Source organism: Martes martes (assembly GCF_963455335.1).
Source record: "Martes martes genome assembly, chromosome: 10".
NCBI lineage: Eukaryota > Metazoa > Chordata > Mammalia > Carnivora > Mustelidae > Martes > Martes martes.
The window spans coordinates 5,252,739-5,273,304 of NC_137898.1; the positions used below are offsets into that span (position 1 = coordinate 5,252,739).

General features: G+C 62.0%; 2 protein-coding genes across 2 annotated transcripts; both read right to left on the reverse strand.

The window, feature by feature from the left end:
* Nucleotides 1–578: 578 nt before the first annotated feature.
* SSH3 (slingshot protein phosphatase 3) lies at nucleotides 579–8,372 on the reverse strand. Its single transcript, XM_080817058.1, has 14 exons — nucleotides 8,236–8,372; nucleotides 7,685–7,725; nucleotides 6,883–7,114; nucleotides 5,871–5,989; nucleotides 5,719–5,790; nucleotides 5,296–5,361; nucleotides 4,993–5,181; nucleotides 4,816–4,909; nucleotides 4,260–4,388; nucleotides 4,121–4,167; nucleotides 3,394–3,540; nucleotides 3,058–3,258; nucleotides 2,669–2,942; nucleotides 579–1,576 (listed from the first exon to the last, which is right to left on the reverse strand). The coding sequence occupies exons 1-14, from the start codon at nucleotides 8,299–8,301 to the stop codon at nucleotides 1,301–1,303; spliced, it is 1,953 nt and encodes a 650-aa protein (XP_080673184.1). The 5' UTR covers nucleotides 8,302–8,372; the 3' UTR covers nucleotides 579–1,300.
* Nucleotides 8,373–9,471: 1,099 nt separating this feature from the next.
* ANKRD13D (ankyrin repeat domain 13D) lies at nucleotides 9,472–19,422 on the reverse strand. The gene is made up of 15 exons (XM_080817100.1): nucleotides 19,196–19,422; nucleotides 18,537–18,672; nucleotides 18,296–18,420; nucleotides 17,482–17,527; nucleotides 17,249–17,392; nucleotides 16,788–16,977; nucleotides 12,874–12,940; nucleotides 12,391–12,472; nucleotides 12,105–12,166; nucleotides 11,869–11,999; nucleotides 10,791–10,948; nucleotides 10,589–10,705; nucleotides 10,346–10,509; nucleotides 10,180–10,265; nucleotides 9,472–9,848 (listed from the first exon to the last, which is right to left on the reverse strand). The coding sequence occupies exons 1-15, from the start codon at nucleotides 19,283–19,285 to the stop codon at nucleotides 9,635–9,637; spliced, it is 1,812 nt and encodes a 603-aa protein (XP_080673226.1). The 5' UTR covers nucleotides 19,286–19,422; the 3' UTR covers nucleotides 9,472–9,634.
* Between the last annotated feature and the right edge of the window lie 1,144 nt (nucleotides 19,423–20,566).

The window sequence follows — 20,566 nt, forward strand, 5'->3', positions numbered from 1 at the left end:
GAAGCAGGCTCCCTGCTGAGCAGAGAGCCCCATGCAGGGCTCGATCCCAGGACCCTGAGTTCATGACCCAAGCCGAAGGCAGAGGTTTTAACCCATTGAGCCACCCAGGAGCCCCTAAGTAAATTAAAACTTAAAAAAAAAAAAAAAAAAGAACTATAATCAAGTGTCCAAAAGGAGCCGTAGCTTCTGGAACAGGCTTGGTCCTGTCCAGATAGGCGTCGGCAGCTCCCGCTTTCTCACGGGTAACTCCCTTCAGCTGTCCCAACAGAGCCAAGCACCTGCTGCCCAGTGTAGGCTTGTCCCCTCCACCCCACCCCTACCAACGTGCCTGAGGAGCACGTGGGCAGCTACCATTTACCCAGGTCCTGCCCTGGGAGAGGCGGGAGATAGCCCTGGTCTCCCCTCTCCTCCCATTCCTCCTCCCACTCCGTCCCAAACCTACCGCTCCCGCAGACAGGCCTGTCACAAGATACCTGGGAGCTGGGAGGAGACCCGATGAGCTAGGAGAGACCAGACTCCTCGTGTAACCAGAGAAGGATCAGACTCGCGGGCAGACAGCTTTATCATAAAAGTGAAAATAATATGAAAATGTTTATTATTTCTAAGTACAAAGCCAGATACCATTAAGACTGTGAAAAACTGGCCAGAGGCCATAAAGGACAAAAAGAAGACTCTCTTTGGCCTGGTGTCCTGTGACCCAGCGCAGTGCCGTGGGGGAGTTGGGGGGTGGGGGGCAGCAGCAAAAGACCCCCCCCCCGGTTGTGGCCTGTGCGAGGGAGGCCGGCCCGCCAGCCCCACCTGCGGGCCAGCTCCCCGCTCCTCAGAGCCTCCGGGCCTGGGGACTGAGGCGACTCTCTGCCTTTAAGGGCCACTGGTTCTCTGGCCTAGCGGGCCCCAGGAATGAAAGGGGCAGTGGTGAGGCAGATGGGAGTGGGTGAGGGAGGAAGCAGGGGCTTTTCGGCACTGGGGAGCTCAGTTTTCATATCGTGGCTGCAAGTGAATGTTTCAGGCAGCGACTGAGAATGAAGCAAGGTGTTCTTGCCCCCAAAGATATCTTGGGTCTCTCTGTCACATCCCCATTATAGACAAAGAAGGTCTTGAGCCCTTGGAGAGGAGGATATGTCTGAGACTTAAGGCCGTAGCCGCCGAGACTGTAGTGACGATGGGGTCTTGGCGCCACCTGGGTGGGGGGCTAAAAGGAATGTGGACAGGTTGGCAGGCGTGAAGGATGCTCATCCCAGGAGCTGTGTGTGGGCCCCTTGATTTGGGGGCCATGGGGGCCATGGGCATATGTGAGGCCTCAGGCCTCGCCCTCCTCCCCACTGCCATCCACGCTGGCCTGCCTCACCACCTTCCCGCGGAGCCTGGGCGCTGAGGCACTGGCAGCCTCCCCCTGCTCCTGGAAGGCCTGGGTCCGGGTGGCCACCAGGGCGGCGCTGTTGAGGGCGACCACAGACTGGCGGGACTTCAGGGCCGGCCAAGGCCCCTTGTGGCCCCGCCTGCCTCCCTTGGCCTTTGAGAGCTGAGGGCAGCGCTCTGGAGGGTCTTCCTCTGAAGACTCATTTGAAGAAAACACCTGCGAGGGTCAGAGTAGAAGAAGGACCACTGAGAAGTCTTTCCAGCGCGGGGGCATTGAGCACAGAGCCCGGAAAGGGGCAGGTGTGGAACGGTAAGTGAACGCAGAGACTGGGCTACTCGCGGGTCACATTTCCATGAGCAAGAGGCCAGCACGCCCGCCCCACGGTCCCTGCTTCTTGGCCTTCACCTGTCTACAACCTCCTGGCCGCACAAGCCTTCCTGAGTGTCCCCACTCCTGCCATATCCTTGAGGCGCCCTCCTCCTCCTCCCCCTGCCCCCTCTGCCTCTGTCCAGCCAGTCCTGAGGGTCTTCAGGTGCTGGGCTCTGAGCCAGGCGCCGGGTGAAGACACTCTGCCTTTAGGAACACATACCCTCACCCATCAACCATCCATACCCAGTGCCACCTCCTCCAGGAAGCCTCTCCCAAATGTTCCCACCTTCTGTGACGAGCTCTCCTTCCTCCAGGTGGGCCATCTTGGCCTCTGGTCTTGTGTGTGTGTGTGTGCGCTTGTGCTTGTGTGTATGCTTGTGTGTGTGTGTGTGTGTGTGTGTGGCAGGGCAGCGTCTGGCTTCCTACGGTCAAAGCCAGCCTCTGCTCTTCTACTTGTTCTACTTGTGAAGCTCCACTGCCGAGGCTAGCACTTGGCTGTGTGGGTGCCATGACCCCCCGCACCCCACCCTCTGATGGGTCGGCTGCCCCTCAGATTAGAGAGGGGCTGCCGAGATCGCCTCGTCCCCCTTGTCTGGGGTCAGCAGTTGTCGTCCCGCTCCCGGCCTGCGGAGGGTGGCCGGGCAGCGCTGCCCTTACGAAGCCTTTCATCAGGCCGAGAGCGCCCACAGCCTCCAGCCCCGGGCTGGCTCGGCCCAGAAGCCGCCGCGGATGCCCCCGGCCCCAGCACTGCTCTCCGGCTCCCGTGGAGGGCAGCGTGCTCACTGGCCCCCTCTGGGTCTCCTTGGCCGCTTCGAGGGGACGGAACAGAGCCGCCGGGGGGGGAGCGCACCCCATGGGAAGCCGAGCCCCAGTCCTGGTCTCTCTCTTTCCTCCCCCCACCTGCCCCTACTTTTGTCCCCTCCCTGCCCCCAGCCTCACCTCGGGCAGGTCAGTGGCCCCTGAGGCGCTTTCCGGCTCCGAGGAAGGCTCCAGGAGGCTGATGGACCTCATGACCCCTCGGAGGTTGATACGGGGCCGTGGCCCAGGCTCTTCTTTCGGGGCTGCCTGGCTCTCCTCCGGGCCCATAGTCTTCACCTCCCCACCGCCCCCCGGCTCTGGCGGAAGAGGCGGGAACGGTGTAGAGACATCGGGGCCGAGGGGCTCCTCTGGGGAGGCCCCACCTGCTTTCTGCTCCCAGAGGTGGCTCTGCCGGCTGCAAGGAGCGGGCCCTGAGTCAGCCGTAAGTGACCCAGTGGCCACCTGAGCCTCAAGGCCAACCTCGACACCCAACTACTCGCTCTCCCCCACCCTCCGCCTCCCCCTCGAACCTGGCGGTCAGGATGCCCTGGTAGGTCTGCAGCTGGCGCAGAAAGCCGGGGTTCGGGCGAGCGATGGGCCGGAGCTCCTGCACGTGGCGCAGGGCCTGCTCCAGGCTCCAGCCGTACTGCTTCATGGCGTAAGCGACCACCGTGGCGGCCGAGCGGCTGACCCCCATCTTGCAGTGGACGAGCACCCGGGTGCCCTGCGCTCTGTGGGGGCGGGCATAGTCGGTGTCGGGGAAGGGCGGGGGGTGGGGGGGCGGCAAGGCCAGACGGAGTTGAGGGCACTGGGGACCACTTGGAGCTGGGCTGGGGGGAGCCGCAGGAGGCCGGGGGAGCCCCCACCTGGCGGCCTCCACGAAGCGGTGGGTCTCCTTCCAGTGGGGCAGCAGCTGGGCTGACTCCTCGTCCCAGAGGCGCACGTTGTGGTAGACGAAGCGCTCAGGGTAGAAGTTGTCGATCTCGCGGGCCATGTTCAAGATGTGGCTGACCCTGCGGTGGCCGGTGGAGGGTGTGAGGCCGGGCCGACGGGGCCGGGCCGACGGGGCCGGGCTGGGGGTGGGGGCACGCGAGGCCCTTCGGCCCGCAGACCCGGTGTAGCCTGGCTGGTTGGGAGGGTCAGGTGGAGAGGAGGTGGCCGTGACCCCGAGTGAATCCCGTCGCCCTGCTGGGCTGGAGTTGCCCCCTCTGGTCCTGCCAGCGGCCGGGCTGACCGCAGCGCTAAGCTCTCTGGTGTCAGGGGGTCAGAGAACAGCTTTGAGTAAAGCTGAGACCGCATGGACCTTCCGGGGAAATCGGAGGGCAGATGGCAGGAACCCAGGAGAGCAGGCGGCCAGGTCCCCCAGGAGAGGGGCAGGCGCTCCTCCCCTGAGACGTGGTCCATGGAGAGGCGCTTTCCTGCCTGGGAAAAGCTGTCAGGACGCCCGGCTGCCCCTCTTCCCTGTGGGACTGCGGCCCCGGGGCCGGGGCTGGCTTCACAGTGTGCAGAGGGCGAGTGGGCCCAGGCTGGAGGCCTTGCAGGGGCAGCAGCCCCCGAGGGAGGCGGACCGTCCCGAGGGGCTCAGAGCCCTACCTGTTTCTCTGCAGCTCCTCCAGGTTCGCGGCATTCCACTCAGAGCCCTGCGGAGGGAGGGCAGCGTCGTCCTCCATACCCCCAGCTTGCAGCACCCTCGTGCCCACCCTCACGCCTCACCCCTCCCGCTGCTGCTCACCAGGTAGAGGTGCGGGAAGATGCGGGAGGCGCGGTCTTGCTGGGCCATGAGCAGCAGCATCTGGTTGTCGATGAAGTCGCGGTACTGCTGCAGCGGCTGGCCCAGGCGCAGCTCCAGGGCCTGGCGGATCTGCGGGCAGAGCCACAGCGCGCCACCGAGGCTCAGGGGGTCCCTTGCAAGTGCCCTGACGCCCCACCCTGCCCTCTGGGGCCTCAGAGAGCCTGACCTCCCGTCTAGGCAGAGGAGCCTAGGCCAGGTATGGGGGACTGGCTCGGGACAGGAGGAAAGCAAGATGGGAAGGAAGAGAGGAAAGCTCTGCCCCAGTTGGAGGACACCCGCCTGCATCAGACGCCTCCTCCCCCTGCCCTGCGGTGGGGGGGGGGGCGCTCCCTCCTCACCCCGTTCCTCCCCCTTCCCCGGCACCAGCCCACTTCTTTGGGTTTTTTGGTGGTTTTGTTTGTTTGTTTGTTCTTGAAGTAAGCTCTACGCCCAAAATGGGGCTTGAACTCATGACCCCGAGCGAGCTCAAGTCGCACGCTCTCCCGACGGAGCCCACCTCTTTGGAAGTGACACTCTCCAGGTCGCTGGCGTCCAGCACCTCCCACAGCTCAGCCCGGATCGCCCGCTCCATCTGCTCCTGCTCTGAGGGCCTGGGGGCCCGAGCCCGTCAGTCCAGGGCCCCCTGCCCCCCGCCGCCACGGCACCCTCCCTGTCCTCCCCTCCCTGCACTGACCGGCCGGGCTCAGCGATGGGAGGCCGCAGGGACTCCAGGTCGGCCATAGCCATCCACTCGTTGAGGCAGCTTTGGTCAGAGCTCAGTCTCTCCTGGTAGTGTCCAGCCCAGGTCAGGGCGCTGCCCCCCGGCACAAGGCCGCTGCCGAGAGCCGCCTCACATGCCTGGTGCAGCACCTGGAGGGTGGCCCTGGGACCGGGGAGAGGCGGGGTCACGCCGTCCTCCCTGCCACCCCTCCCCAGACCCTCGGCCATCTCTGAGAAGAGGAGGCCGGCGTGAGAGTGGGGCCATCCTAACCCTCACCACATAGTCTGGATGGAGATCGGCTTGAAGATTCGACTTTGCCCACCGGACGTCACACTGAAGCCCCTGAGGGAGATGGGGGTGGGGTGAGACCGAACCCCAGGCTCTGGGACAGAGCCCTGAGAGGCCAGCCCATGAGCCACCCCCGAGGCTGGTCCTCAGGGTCTGTACAAGTCACCAGGCTTCAAGATAAGCCCCATTTGCCAGATATGGGATAGCCAAGGCCCAGAGAAGCTAGGCAACTAGCCTAGGATCACACAGCAAATCCAAGGTAAGGATGAGTAGACCCAGATCCCAGATGTCCAGCCCGGAGTTCGTCCTCTGCTCCCCAGTGCCCAGCTGCCCCATCACACATGTCACCCTGAGGGCCCCACCCCTCCCCCTTCTCCTCCCCCTTCTCCTCCCCCAGTTGCCACCTCTTACCCATCTCCATCTAGGTACACCTGGGTGTCACTCCAGAGAGGCAAGACCAGGCCCAGGGTGCAGCTGGGAGAACTGGCAGGGGACAGAAGAAAAGCCATTGTCCTCCAGCATCTCACTTCCTCGCCCCCCTCCCATCCTCTCCCTGCTCCCACCTGCTATCTGGGAAGTCCACCCCTAGGAGGACGGTCTCATCCCGGCGCAGGTGTTCTCTTGTGGAAACTACCAGCAGGTAGCGGAGCCGGGGGGGCCGGGCTGCCTCCAGCTGGGCTGCCTGGGGAAGATGGGGAACGAGAAGCCCAGGGTCACAGGGGCCCAAGGAGACCCTGCACCCCCCCGACCCCTGCCTGACATACACCTGGACCTAGAACAGGCCCCCCTCTTCTCAGATACCAGATTGGTAGCTAGAACCTGACGATTCCCCCCTTTTGGATTTCACAGTCCCACAAAACGTTTAAGAAGATTTTTTTCTTAAAGGGCATATGCATGGAAAAAGGGGGGAAAAGGGCCTGACATTGTCCATTTTCAATTTCTGCCTAGGAAGGAGGCTTAGGGAAAAAAACCTCTTCACTTGCCATCACTGTCATTCAATTCAAGAAAGGTTTCTCACCCCAGAAATACTGAGGACACAATCCCCAACAAAGGATGGTGTGTCCGGGGAATAAATTCACCTGTAGAAAGTCTGTCTGCTTTTGTTTTCCCAGTTTCGTTTTTCCCACCTTGCAGTAGACAGTGAGGTGCCCCACAGGCATCTGGGAGCTGGTCCTCGGGCTCGCATCTGGGGCCCCCGGTGCCTGGCCCCCCTCTGGCTCAGCAGGCCCTCCTGAGCGCCAGGCCAGGCCTTCGGTACTCGGACAAATCCTGGGGTCAGGAAGGGCTGGCGAGGGTTCCCCGTCTGTGTGATTCCCAGCTCTTGGCCCTAATCTGGCCCTACCGGGCTCAAGCAGGACAGACCTCCCCCCACCGATTCCCACCCTGCCAGAGACCCCAAGACTTGACTGTGCCCCGTCAAGCCGACCAGCTGAGATGGTAGGCTCGCCAGCGTTTGGGGGCTCCTGTTACTGCTCCCCACTCAGACACACGGGCGAGCTCCCTTCCACCCTCCTCGCCCTCCCACCCAAGGGCAGGCTCTCCTCCCTTCTCAGGGGGCTCTGGGCCGCCCCTCACCAGGCGGATGTCGTCCTGCGGCCTCAGCAGCTCCACCATGAGATGTAGGTGCTGGCTCTGCTCCTGCTTCCTGGGGCTCTGGGGCCCGTGCCCGTCGTCCGTCTGGTCCCCGTGGGGGTGTTCTTCGCCTGGGGGTCTCTCCACCGCCTCGGGACCACCCTCAGCTGCTTCTCCCTCATCCTCTCCATCCTGGAGTCTCAGGACAGCCCCGCGGAGCACGGCAAAGCTCTGCCTGGCAGGGTCCAGGTAAGCCATTAGGGTCCCTCGTACCCCCCAGGACAGGTGCATCCGAATCACCCACCAGGCTTCTTAAAACAGGAGTTGGGGCCCATCCCTGGAGAGTCAGTAGGTCTGGAGCGGAGGCCTGAGAACGTACATTTCTAACTAGTTCCCAACTGCCAAGGCCACCCCGTTTGGGGAACTACTGTCTTGGAGGCTCTCAACCCACTTGACTAAGGTGGGGGGCGGGGCAAGGGTTGCTCCCTTTCTCTTCACACCTGCCTAACTCGGGAGATGCTGCACACTTGGTGGTGACCCAGGAGTCCTCGAGCCCTGCTGTCTCAACCTGACCTTTGGTTTGTGACTAGGCCTGAGCTGGGGTCCAGGATGGTGGTGACCAGGGGGGAGATGGAAGCAAAAGCAGCCAGGTGAGGGCTGCAAGCCGACTGCGCCCACCAGCCGTGCCCGCTGACAACACTGCCCCACACAGTCAGTAGTTGGCTTTGGCTGTAAGTCCTCCAAGGTGGCCGTGGCCAAGCCTGGCAGCTGGACGTGGGTGTCTGTGTCGGGGAGAAGAGCTCACCTTCTCTGGAGCCGGCTTCTCCGCCTGGATGCCTGGTCCTGCTGAGAAAGCGGCCCCCAGGGCAGAGTGAGGCAGGCAGTGGCAAGGACTCTCCTCTCTGCTCTCAGGGCTACTGGGGGGAGGGGTGGGATCACCTCCCCCCACAACTAAGGACTGGAACCAGGGAAGGTGTCAGATCCCTTCCCATTCCAGTCCACTCCAGTCCACTCCCCACCAGGAGGCACTGGGGGAGCCTGGGCCCAGGTCCAGGTAGGGCAGCGTGGGGTGAGAGTGGGTGGGGGTGTTGGAGGTGTCCAAGGGGTTGGCCCAGATCTGGGCCTGGCAGTGGGCAGGGCCTCTGCTGTCTGGGCTCGCGCTCTGGGGCTCCAGATCTTTGGTCTGAGTTCCTGGGAGCCTCAAGACCCCCTCCCAGTCCCCTCCAGCATGAACCTTGGGGTCCCCCTCCCTGCAGCCCCAGGTTCAAGGGGAGACTGGCAGTGGGCAGGACATGCTCCCCCAGGCCCAGCTGGCAGTCAACTGCGTGGGCCGGACCACGGCAAAGCCAGACTTACCGTGGGCCCCACAGGCGTGGAGTGGCCGCTGGCCGGGGGTGAGCGGCTCACGGTGACCAGGGCCATGGGGCCTGGTGGGGGGACACCTGGGCCGGTCCGGGCACTTTGCCCTCCCACAGCTCTACCGACAGTCCCTGCCCCGCAGGACCAGGAAGGAGAGACCGGAGCCACCAGGGCCTGGCACCTCCTCGGGGGCGGCCCTTAAAGGGCCAGACACTCGTCCAGCCCGGCCTGCGGAGCCAGCACGGAGCGGCCGCCGCCCCTCCCTTCCCGACTCCTCCGGTTGGGTCGCCTCGCCCCCGCCCCCGGAGACATTGGGGGCGGACCCGGGGCGGGGCGCAGGTGCGGAGGGCTGCCGGAGGGAAGTGTCCAGAGGTCCCGCAACTTGCCGGCTTCGTTCTGGGGCTGGTCCCTCCTCCCGGGAGGCGCCCCAGCCCCTGCCCTCCCGGCTCCGCCCACTTAGGTCACCTGAGTTCTGCTTTGGACCTCAACCGCGCTATTACCTAGAAGAGATGGGTCCCAGGGAGGCGGGGCTGGGGACACAGGTCTTGGAGAGGATCAAACACAGTGAGTCTTAAGTTGGGGGGGCACCCCAAAATTATTTCTCCTTGCTGATTGGCCCTCCTGCTTCCACTCTGTGCACGAATCATTGGAAGACATGCAGAGCTTCAGGGGGAATCAGGCGGCGTGGAGAGCTATAACCCTCGCAGCTCACGGGGGACCCCCAGGGCCACCTCGGAGGTAAGCGGGGCTGAGCTGCAGCAGAGGGAAGTGACTTGTCCGAAATCAATCGGATAGAAAATGCTGGGGTCAGTGCAGGAACCCAGGCCTGGGGCGCAGGGGCTCCTCCCAGCTGGCTGGGGCTAGTCTGGAGGCCCCGCCCCTCCCCATCTTGGACAGGAGCACAGGTGGATTCTGGGAAAGACCCGGGGAGTCAGAGGAGGAACCTGGGTCTCTGACGGGGGGTGGGGGGGGTGCAACAGGTTCCAGGGAATTGAGGTTTATCGAGCACCGACTCTGGGAGGGACTTAACCTACATGGGTTCATTTCACCCTCGCAACAGCCCTGGGGAGTGGGTAGGGCCTCATTTTACAGCTGAGGAAACTGAGGCTCAGAGACACTAAAGGAGCCACAGCCAGGATTCAAACCCAGGTCTGCGGCCATTGCCCACAGCATCTCCCCTCAGTGTGACCCCCCCACCCCCCCACCCCCGCCTCCCCGTGGAGCAGAGTAAGTCTGCTGCTGAAAGTCTCTTTATTGCCACCTAGGTCTCCACTGCAGGCCCACCTCCAGGGCTCCAGGCCCCAAGCTCAGCAGCAGAGAGTTTATAAATAAATAAGTTACAAAAGCAGGTGGGGAGCAGCCCAGACAGCCCTCCCAGGGGCTCGGTGTTCAGTGCTCAGTGCTCGGTGAGCGAGAGCTGCAGGATCCTCTCTAAGTCCTCCTCCTCCTGCTGGCCCCGTCGTTCCCGCTCCTCCTGCTCCCTCGAGGACAACTCCAGGGCCAGGCGAAGCTGTTCCTCAAAGCTTGGGGGGGCGGGGGCCGGGGGTGTCCTGTGAGGGGATTCTGGGCCACTGGGCTCTGTGGACATCCGCAGGCTTTCCTGGAGGGCCCTGCCAGACAAGGCGTGAGAGGGAGGGCAGACGAGTGAGCACTGGGGCTGGGGAAAAAGGCTAAGGGCAGGGTCACGGCTGTGGAGGTTGTACAAGGGCAAGGACAGGGTGGCTGGGACGCGGGGTGAGGGGCCCGGTCTCCCCCATCATCATGCTCCCTTCGGTGGTAGGCAGCACTGCTCACGGAGGGCGGCCCTGAAGAGGGCATGGGGTCCCGGGACCCGAGCCTCCCCACTCCCCACCGCCACCAGCCAAGGAGCGCCCCCGATGGCAGGCTCCTCGGGGAAGGACAGGCCGAGACATCGTCCTGGTAGGTCCTGGAGGGCCTCACCGCTCCAGCTGAAGCTGCTCCTCGTAAGCGGCGGCGTGGGCAGGAGCACCGGGCCGGGTGTTGGTCAGCGCTTCCCAGACGGTCACCTACGGCAGACGAAGCCCGGAGCTGTCACGCCGGCCGCCCCTGCCAGCACCCAGGCGGGCTGGGCCTGCCCGCGTCCCACCTGCTCGGCCTCTGCGCCCGCCTCCAGCAGGCTCTGCCGGATGGCAAACTGCAGCAGGTCGTCGTCCTCGTCGCGGAGGGGCTCGCTGCGCTCCGCGCCCAGCACGCTGTACCCCTCGGGCACCTCAAACACGGCGGGGTCCACCTCGCACGGGAAAGGGCTCCCTGTGCAGGAGGAGGGCTGCACTCAGCCCCGGGGCTCGGGGCCCAGGGGAGCGGGGCGGCCTCCCTGCCGCGCAGGTACCTGATCCCGGGCCGCCGGAGCCGGAGGACGGCACCCACACGGAGCTCAGGGGCTCGTCGCAGCCACACAGGTTGCTGAAGGTGATGCGGGCGTTGAGCACGTGGAAGAGGGGAATCTCTGTGAGGAGGCAGTGAGCCTGAGCTACTGAGCCACCGGGGCCAGCGGCCGCCCCCTGCCCCTGGGGCTGCAGGCCGGGCCTCACCAATCTTGACCGGGAAGCCAGGGGGGAGGCGCAGGGTGATGAAGTCACGCAGCTTGGCAAAGTGGGCGTTGCTGATGGCCATCAGGTCAATGATGGGTGTCACCTGGTCACCCAGGGAGAGCGGGTGCTCCTCACTCAGCCACAGCGTGGCCTTGAACCTGTACAGGATGTCAAGGAACCTCTGGTGGCCGGTCTGCTAAGACTCACTCACCCTGGACACCTGCTTTGCTCACGACCTCTGCCAAGCCTGAGCTGGCCTCCTGTCTGCTCAGCTGTCCCCACCTGCCTCCCCCGGGAGCTTATGTCCTTCTGGTCCTACTGACCAAGCCGTCCCCCCAGGGTGCGACCCTGAGCCCAGGCTGGGGCCTATGGGAGCCTCAGCTCGTCTGGATGAGGCGGGCAGGGCCGGGCTACTGGCTTCAGTCAGGGCCTCCTCCAAAGCCCCATCCTCCTCCTCCTCGGCCCACAGACACCCAGCACCTCACATCTGCCGTATTTGGGGTCCAGCAAAGCCCAGAGGCCAGGACTACAGGGTCTGAAGCTCCACTCTGCCACTCAGTGGCTGAGTCCACCCGTAGCCCCTGGGACAGTGCTGGGCCCATCGTAAGCTCTACGTCATGGCTCCTCAGATCCTCCCAGTGCCCTGGTGAGCAGGTGGCGGCCAAGTGTGACTGTTATTCTACTGAGGAGGCGAACAGACTCTTGGAGGGGAAGACATTTCCTGGGGCCACAGAGTCAGGAGACGGTACAGCTGTGAGCCCCTTCCCTCCGCCCCAAGCTGGCACTGAACAGAGAACCATAAATGGGGGGTGGTGCTGCCTGCCCATTCATTCATTCATTCGCCGAAGAAGTGTAACCAGTCCTCTGGGCCCAGCCCTGAGCTGGGTGCCAACAACCGTAGATAAGCAGACTTGACCCCTGTCCCCAAGGAGGAGAACCTAGCAGGAAGCCGGCTGGGTGAGTGGGTCCCCCCACTCTGGTGGGCCCCATGTGTGACAGGAGTCTGTAAGGGCTCAGGGGGACCATGCCAGGGTCCCCATCCCTGAGGGAAGTCCCCAAGCCAGCTGCAAGGCCTCACCTCTGCACTTTGCTGGACATCTCAATGGGGCGGCCGATGTTTCTCGACTCCAGGCTGAAGTTGGGATCGAAGTATTCACTGGGGGAAATGGCTGTGGGGTTGGTGGGGCTGGCGGCCTGTTGCACAGAAGCCTGGGAGGGCCCCACGACCACACTCAGTGTTCAGGAGGGTGCCTGCCTGGCCCCGCCCAGTGGCGCCCTGCCCGTGGTGTCCCCCCCACCCCGGGCCTGGCTCACCCCACTGTGGGAGGAGTGCTGCTGGGCCATCCCGAGGAAGGACTGGAATGGAGTCTTCCCTCCTAAGGAGAAAGGGTGGGAGCCCATGAGGAGACTTTGGGCCACTGCCCCCAGACTGTCCCCTCCCCCACCCCCCCATCCACTCTGGGAGCCTCCTGTCGGGTGGGAGACAGAACACATGGGAACGGGGAGGCCTCCCAGCTTGTCCCAGAGGTTGCGGCCCCGACCCCAGACCAGGGACCCCAGCATGCGGCGTGAGGCAGCAGGCAGGCGCACCTGGGTTTACCTTTGCTCCTCGACTTGTCCTGGTCCGAGAGGTGCTCCGTGCGGGTGCGTGTCACCAGCTCCACGTTGGTGGCACTGTATACCTGGGGAGCAGGGGGGACACGGCGGAAGCTGAGGGCTCAGAGCCTGTTCCCCACACTCAGCCTCACCAGTGCAGGACCCACGTCCTCCTCTCTGCAGGGACAGACAGGCTCTCGCCCCCCACTACGGAGGAGGCGGCAGCTCTGAACCGTGGGGACTCAGTCGTGAGGGGAAAGCACTCCTCGTGTCATCTCGGAAACCGGGGTCAGGGCCCGTGCTGGGGTGATCCCTAACGTGCTCGGTGGGGCCTGGGCACTCGGGCCCCCCTGAGTTCCCACGGCTGCACCGGGCTCCCAGAGCCCACGGGCTGCGCTGTCTCTCCTCCACGTGGGTGGATGTGGAGAAGCGGGGGAGCTCCTGGGCCTCGTCTCCTACCCCAGCCCCCACCACTAGCCTCTCCTGCCTTGGCCTCGTAGCCGCTAACGGTTTCCATCTTCTCAGACCGCCAGCCCCAGATACCACATTTGTTCCTGCAACAGACCAAACAGGAGCTCGTGAGGGCCGGTGCCCCTCGACCCTAGCCAGCATCTTCCCTTCCAGAGACCCCTTCCAATTCGCCTTCCCACTGTGAAACGCAAGGGCCTTGCAGAGGATGCCTGGACAGTGGGGACACTCGAACAGGGACTGGGCACTAAATGGTACTGAGGAATTATCAGTAACTTCGGTAGGCGTGATAATGGCGTTGGGGCTGGCTTTATAAACCTCCTGATCGGTTAGAGTCATGTGCAGAAGCATTTACTGTTAAAGTGACGGGACATCTGGGAGGTGCTTTAAAAATAGTCCAGGGAAGGGGCGCCGGGGTGCCTCCGTGGGTTAAGCATCTGATTTTGGCTCAGGTCAAGGTCCTGAGGTCCTGGGATCGAGCCCTGCTCACTGGGGGTCTGCCTGTCCTTCTCCCTCTGCCCCTCCCCCCAACCTGTGCTCTCTCTCATTCTCTCTCTCAAGGAAATAAAATCTTAAAAAGAAAAAAAGTCCAGGGGCGCCTGGGTGGCTCAGTGGGTTAAGCCTCTGCCTTCAGCTCAGGTCATGATCTCAGGGTCCTGGGATTGAGCCCCCCATCGGGCTCTCTGCTCGGTGGGGAGCCTGCTTCTTCCTCTCTCTCTCTGCCTGCCTCTCTGGCTTCTTGTGATCTCTGTCAAATAAATAAATAAAATCTTAAAAAAAAAAAAAGTCCAGGAAAGGGGCACCTGGGGGGTTCCGTCAGCTGAGCGTCCAACTCTTGATTTTGGCTGCAGTCATGATCTCAGGGTCATGAGACTGAGTCCCATATTGGGCTCCACAGTGGGCACGAAGCCTGCTTAAGATTCTCTCGCTCTCTGCCCTTCCCCCACCTCTCACTCCCTCTCTAAAAATAAAAGTAGTCCAGAGAAAAAAAGGAAAAAAGCAAGGAAGGACAGATTCAACAAGATTGACAGAACATCTGTAAGTGTTAAAGTTGGGCGATGAGGACATCCTATTCTCTCTTCTTTCACACGTGTTTGAAGTTTCCCAGAATAAAAAGTGAAAAATAAAAATCTGTCTGAATCAACGATACTGGTTGCGAGACATCAATACCCCACTTTTGATCATGGTTAGGACAAGGAGACAAAAGATCAACAAGGAAACAGAAGACTTGAACAACCCTGTAAACCAGACTTAACAGACTTTCTTAGAACACTCCACCCAAGAAGAACAGAACACACATTCTTCTCAGGGGCACGTGGAACGTTCTTCGGGATGGACCACGTGCTAGGCCATAAAAGAAGCCTCGACAAAACTGAAAGGAGAAAAGTCATACAAAGTATGTTCTCCAAATGCGAGAGAATGAAATAAGAAACCAATAAAAGAATAAAGATCTGGGAAACTCACAAATGTGTAGAAAGTAAACGCACTCCTAAAAAAAAACCCCAAGGGTCAATGAATAAACCAAAAGAGAAATCAGAAAATGCTTTGAGAGAAGTGGAAGTAAAGATACAATACTCAAAACTTGTGGGATGCAGCGAAAGCAGTGGTTAGAGGGAAATTTAGAACTCTAAATGACAACATTGAGAAAAAAATGAAAGACCTAAGTAAGTGGGAAATGATCACACGGTCTTGGGAGAGGACACTCAACATTGCCAAGAGGACAGCACGCCCCAAACTGAGTCACAGATTCAACGCAAACCCTGGTTTGATCCCACCTGGTGGGGCGCCTGGGTGGCTCAGTGAGTTAAAGCCTCTGCCTTCAGCTCAGGTCATGATCCCAGGGTCCTGGGATCGAGCCCCGCATCGGGGGGTCTCTGCTCAGCAGGGAGCCTGCTTCCCGCCCCCCGAACCCCGCACCGACTTGTGATCTCTGTCTCTCAAATAAATAAATAAAATCTTAAAAAAAAAAAAAAATCCCACGTGGCAACTTCTTGGTAGAAACTGACAAAATGGATCTGGAATTCCTATGAAATTGCAAGGGACCCGGAATACCCAAAATAATCCTGAGCAAGAAGAACAAAGTCAAAATGCTCACACTTTCCGATTTCCAAACTTACCATAAGGAACACTTACTAAGATGGTGTGGTACTAGCACAAGGACCGACATATAGGTTGACGGACTAGAACTTAGAGACCAGAAATAAACCCGCACATCTACGGTCGCCTGATCTGCCATAAGTGTGCCAAGCCCATTCAATGAGAGGGAGCAGTCTTTTGCACACACGGTGCTGGGACAAGCGGGTCCACCCGCAAAACAATGAAGTCGGACCCTTTCGTCACACCATACACACACGTTAATTCAAAGTGGGTCAAAGACCAAAATGTAAGAGCTAAACCTATAAAGCTCTCAGAAAAAAACATAGGAGAAATCTTTGTGACTCTAGATTTGACAAAATATTATTAGATAGGATGCCGGAGGAACAGGCGACGAGAGGAAAAAAAAATGCATAAATTGTATTTCACGAAAATTAAAAGTGTTCAAAGGACACAGTCAAGAGAGTGAAAAGTCAGCCCACAGAACGGGAGAAAATACTTGCGAATCATATACCTGAGAAGGGACTTGGATCTAGAACATGCAAGGAACTCTGGCAACTCAACGGTAAAAAGAGAACCCAATTTTTTAAACGCGCAAAGGATCTGAATAGACACATCCCCCAAAAACCAGCTATAATTGGCCAATGAGCACATGAAAAGGTTCTCCACATTATTCATCATGAAGGAAATGCAAATCACAGTGTGACGAAATACCCCTTCTCACACCCACTAGGGTGGTTATAATCCAAAAATAAGTAAATGGACACCAGTGCCAGTAAGGACACGAAGGAAATGGAACCCTTGTCCCCTGGCGGGGAGGGGACGGAAAATGCTGCAGCCCCCTTGGTAAACAGTCTGACAGTTCTTCAAGCAATTAAACATCTGGTTTCCAGATGACCTAGCAATTCTACTGCCCGGTATACACCTGAGAGAAATGAAAACCACGTCTACACAAAGCCTCGTATACGAACATTTACAGAAACATTCATAAAGGCGAAACGTGGAAACGATCCTGATGTCCGTCAGTAGGTGAGTGAATAATTAAAATGTGAGCGAGGCACACAATGGACAGCAATCCAAGGAGTGAAGCAGGTGCACAGTACAGGTGAAGTCTGAAAACGTTCTCAGGGAAAGAAGTCACACGAGACCACTAGCACAGGATTCCGCTCGGGGGAGGGTCCAGAATCAGGAAATCTCCAGAGAAAGTGAGTCAGTGGTTGCCTAGGGCTGGGGAAGGGGGTGAGGGCGAGGGAGCTGGTAGCTACAGGATTTCTTTTTGGGGTGACGACAATGTTTTGAAACTGACTGTGGCGATGGGGCATTTCTGCAAACACTAAAGACCACTGAATCGCGCTTTCAGTAGGTGAACTGTTGACGATATGAAATGATATTCCGATAGAGCTGTTTGCTTGTTTCGTTTGTTTGTTTTTCAAAAAGGTATTTCTGAAGTCTGTTCCAGGAACTGGGACATATGTTGTCAGGGAGAGAACAGCCTGGCCGGTAGGGTCAGATTCCTAGGCTACCCACAAAGGACTCTGGCCCAGAAACTGCCAGACTACTGAGAAACCCACATTGGGGCAAAGAGCTGCCTAAAATCCTTGTGATGGGAAGACACACGAGGACAGAAGTCAAGACGCTGGGGCTCCCTGACCTGGCCTCCTCCCCAGGAAGACAGCTGCCCCTGGACAGACGTGCAGGGCCCCGAAGGGACATGCAGGCGGTCTGGGTGGGACGCGGGGCCTGCAGGGACCCCTGCCCCAACCTGAGCAGCCTCTGTGGGCGGCTCACCCACCCAGAGGCCTGAGCCAGGGCCCACGGTGCGGCCGGGCCCCAACTGACCTCTCGAAGGCCACATTGCGCGTGTCCAGGTGCGTGGAGACGATAGGAGAGGTGAGCCGGCTGGCCACGTGCTCCTCACTGGGTCGCATGGCGGCCAGCAGCGCTTCCGGCTCGTGCAGGGCGAGCCCCAGCGTCTCGGTGTGCACCACCTGCCGGTCGTGGTCCACTTCCATCACCAAGGCTCCTGCCTCTGCCCACCGGCACGGGTGCGTGAGGGGCGCAAGTCAGTGCCAGGCCCCAGACGGCGGGGAAAGGGCCACCGTGGTGCCCGTGGCCACCGGCTGCTAAGTGGGCCAGGCCCCCGCCCCCCGGGGGGTCCCCGCCCCCCCTCAACCTCCGTTTCCACAGAGCAGAGGGAAAGAACAGCACCGTCCTCACAGGCCACGAGAGAGTCCGGGAGCAGGAGGGCGGTGGCCCGCCTCACGCCCGCAGCGAGTCCCCCGGAGTCCCCCGGAGCTCACCCCGGCCCTTGAAGATAAAGCTCCTCCTGCCGCGCTGCCAGGTCATGTGCTCGAAGCCCAGCAGACTGGTGTCCACCCGCAGGCTCTCCCCCCGCTTCCACACTCGGTACACGTCACTCGGGCACATCTTGGACACGAGGGGCACTGTCGGGAGGACGGGGATCACCGTGGTTCTCTCCCGTAGATTTCCACCTGCCCCTCAGGCCCCTGGAAGCCAAGAGGTCCTCACTCACCCCAGCTGGTGAACTCCCACTTCATCTCCACGTAGAAATCGGGAGCCTGAGATAGACCAAGAGCGGCTGAGGGGGCCCGGCGCGGAGGACCCGCGGGCCCAGGCAGCCCCTGATCTGCAGCCCCGCTCTGGGAGTCCAGCCCGTGGGCAAGTCGCAAAGTGCTGTGTCCCAGCTACGCCCCCGCTACAACCACACCCCACCCAGGAAACGGGCGAAGCGGGGCCCTAAAAAGGTCTCGGAAGAAACAGACTATTAGTATCTGGAGCCTGGAGGTCAGTCTCCGCCTGGCCACTGGCCTGCGGAGGGACCCTGGGGGATGTTCTCGCTCCCCCCTGGGTCCCAGAGTCCGCATCTGTAAAGAGGGCACAATGACCCTCTCTGGGCCTGCCCCCCCCCCACGCTTGAGGAGGACCGACAGGCACTCCGGGGCACCTGGCTGCAGCCACTGCGTCAGATGAAACTCTCCCCCCAGGAAACAGGCATTCACCAGGAGGCCCACATCTAAAGCTCCGTGGAGATTTCTGGCACCAGGGACCCCTGACGTGGGCAACGGCTTTCCTCCTTAAGGGCCCCCATCTCACCCATCTCACCCGTGTGGGCTGGGACTCCTCTTTCCTACATGACCCTGGACTGGGGTTGAGAGAGAGAGGGACGTCGTCGGCAGTGATGGGAAAGCCTATTGCGCAGACCAAGCGAGTGGCGAGTGGCGGGTGACCAGAGGGACCGGACTGCCATGCAGTCTGTCACAGCCCCTTGACCCTTGACGGGGCTCCCCGCCCCTCCTGTCCGGCCACACCCCCGTGCCCAACCGTACCTGGCGGAGTTTGTTGAGTAGTTCTGGAATGCCAGCCAGCCTCTGTGTGGCCCTCTGGTAGTCCCGATACTGGAGCACCAGCTGTACCATCTCGGGGTCCCCAGTGCTGACTGCCTCCTGCAGGACTGGGGGCACCAGGCCGCTGAGGGCAGCTCCGTGGAAGGCCCCAGGCCTGGCAACTCACTGCCACGCACCAACCCCACTGCCAGCCTCAGGGGGGCCCCTCTGCCCTCTGCAGTACCTGCCCAGCCCTGGCAGCTCTCTTTGCCCACATTGGCATTGTGTCGAAGGAGGACTCTCACGGACTCCAGGTTCCCCAGGGACACAGCCAGCTCCAGGGGAGTGCGCCCCCGGGGGTCCTCCTGTTCGATGTCGTGCTGGGGAAGACGGGACACTCAGCACAGGGCAAGTCAAGAGAAGCAAGGAGGCCACCGGGCTGAACATGGCTGGGGTCATGGTGGGAAATTAAGACAGCAAACAGGCCATGGAAATGGCTGGGGGGAGCCTCCGTCCTCGTGGAGGGGGCGGGGAGGGAGCAGGTGGGAAGGCCTGCCCACCTCTCCTGCCTTCCCAGGAAGAGAGCCGGGGGTCAGGCGGTGGGCCCTGGTCAAGCAGCCTGGTCAGAGAGAGGTGCAGCCGCAGATGTCAAGAGTGTGGAGAGGCCTGGGGACCAGAACCAGGCTGGCCGTGCTCACCCTGGCTCAGGGGTGGTGTGGCGCGAATTCGGGGGTTGGATGCAGTGTGAAGCGGGCAAGACGGGCGGGGCAAGGCCCGGCGCTGGAAGCCCAGGCCAGAGGCTCAAGCGAGAGGGGCAGCGACCCGGGCTTCGGCCTCCAGGGTGGAGACCGCGGCTTTGAGCGGGCTGCGCAGAGGACAGCCCGGGGGCCCGGTGGGTCTCACCTGGCGGCTGTGCAGCGCGGCCTCCAGTTCGCGGTGCCGGTTCGCCCAGACGAGCCGGTGCAGCGGGAAGGTGGGGCCCGGGCCGGCCATGCTGGGATTCAGCGCCGCATCGCGGGAGGGAGGGCGGGCGCGGCGGGGGCGACCCGGCCCCGCCTCGGCTCCAGGCCTGATGCGGCCCCCTCGCCTCCGTCCGCGCAGAGGTGCGCCCCGCAGCCCCCGCGCTGGGCGGCGGTGGCGGCGGCGGCGCAGGCGGCGTGGAGGGCGGGCCGGGCGGGCGGGGCTCGCCGGGGCGGGGCGGGGCGTCGGGCCGCGCGCCCCCTTGCCTCCCGCAGCCATGGCAACCGCAGCCCGGCCCGCGCCCGCCGGGGGCAGGCGGGGGGCGCTGCCCAGTCGCCTTGGCAACCACGCGCGCCGGGGAAGCAGCCAGGGGCCGCGTCTTGAGGACCCCGGTCTCAGCCGGGCCCGGGTCTGCGGGGGTGGGGGTGGGGAAGTTCCTGGCGGGCGGGGCCTGGCTACGGCTCCCCCCGCAGCCTGCAGGGGGCGCCCCAGGCCCAGCGCAGACCCCTGTTTGCGGGTCCGGAAAAAGGAAGGAGGGAGGGAGTCCGGGGGCGGGGCGGTTCGGCCAGGGGCGGGGCCCGGGCCCTTGGGACGCGGGCGCGCGCGTGTGCGCGTGCGTGCGCCGCGGCCCGCGATCCTGCTGTCCCTGGGTTATCCGCGTTTCCCCAGCGGCCACCCGCCCATGCCCCGGCCTTCCTGCCCCGGCCTTCAAACCCTGGGCGCCGCGGGTACCGACTGTGCTTGTGAGGGCGGCTGAGGCGGGAGACCCTGGCTCCCCTTCCCATCACCTCCGAGATGTCCCTAAATGCTGGCTAGCTTCGCAGAAAGCACCTTCCCCAGGGCCCTGGGCCGGTGTCTAGTGGTGGCATGACGGGCTGGGCCCAGCCGGGCGGAGAGCCGTGCGGAGAGACGGCCCCGCCAGGTCACTGGAGTCAGGGATGGGAGCACTGGGGAATGGGGGCAGTGGGCCTGGCTGGAGGCAGACCTCTCCCAGGGCACTGCCCACCGTGAATGGTTGCCTTCACTCACTGCACAGATCCCTTCTGCAGAGGCTGCACTTGGCTGCCAGTGTCAGGAAAGGAAGGAGAGTTTCGACATCAGGCCAGCCTTCCACCCACACCGGAACTAGGGTGCAGACCTCAGCTGCCTGAGCTCTGTCCTTAGCCCCAGCCTCAGCCTGGAGTCTGGTGTTGGTGGGTGGCAGGGCAGCTGCCGGGCTGAGCCACGGCTGACCCTCTGGTCTCAGGCTCCCTATTGGTAAAATAACTAACTACGTATTTTGATCTAGAAGTTTGAGCCGCGTCTGTGCGGGGA

Excerpts from the sequence above, each read along its gene's own strand:
- SSH3 (XM_080817058.1), bottom strand. The coding sequence starts at position 8,301 with ATGGCCCTGGTCACCGTGAGCCGCTCACCCCCGGCCAGCGGCCACTCC. Across the intron at positions 5,362-5,718 it reads GTGTACCTAGATGGAGATGG|GGGCTTCAGTGTGACGTCCG; the intron begins GTAAGAGGTGGC and ends CATCTCCCTCAG. Across the intron at positions 4,389-4,815 it reads AGAGTGTCACTTCCAAAGAG|ATCCGCCAGGCCCTGGAGCT; the intron begins GTGGGCTCCGTC and ends CTCTGCCCGCAG.
- ANKRD13D (XM_080817100.1), bottom strand. The coding sequence starts at position 19,285 with ATGGCCGGCCCGGGCCCCACCTTCCCGCTGCACCGGCTCGTCTGGGCG. Across the intron at positions 12,167-12,390 it reads GGACAAGTCGAGGAGCAAAG|GAGGGAAGACTCCATTCCAG; the intron begins GTAAACCCAGGT and ends CTTTCTCCTTAG. Across the intron at positions 10,266-10,345 it reads CGGGCGCAGAGGCCGAGCAG|GTGACCGTCTGGGAAGCGCT; the intron begins GTGGGACGCGGG and ends CGTCTGCCGTAG.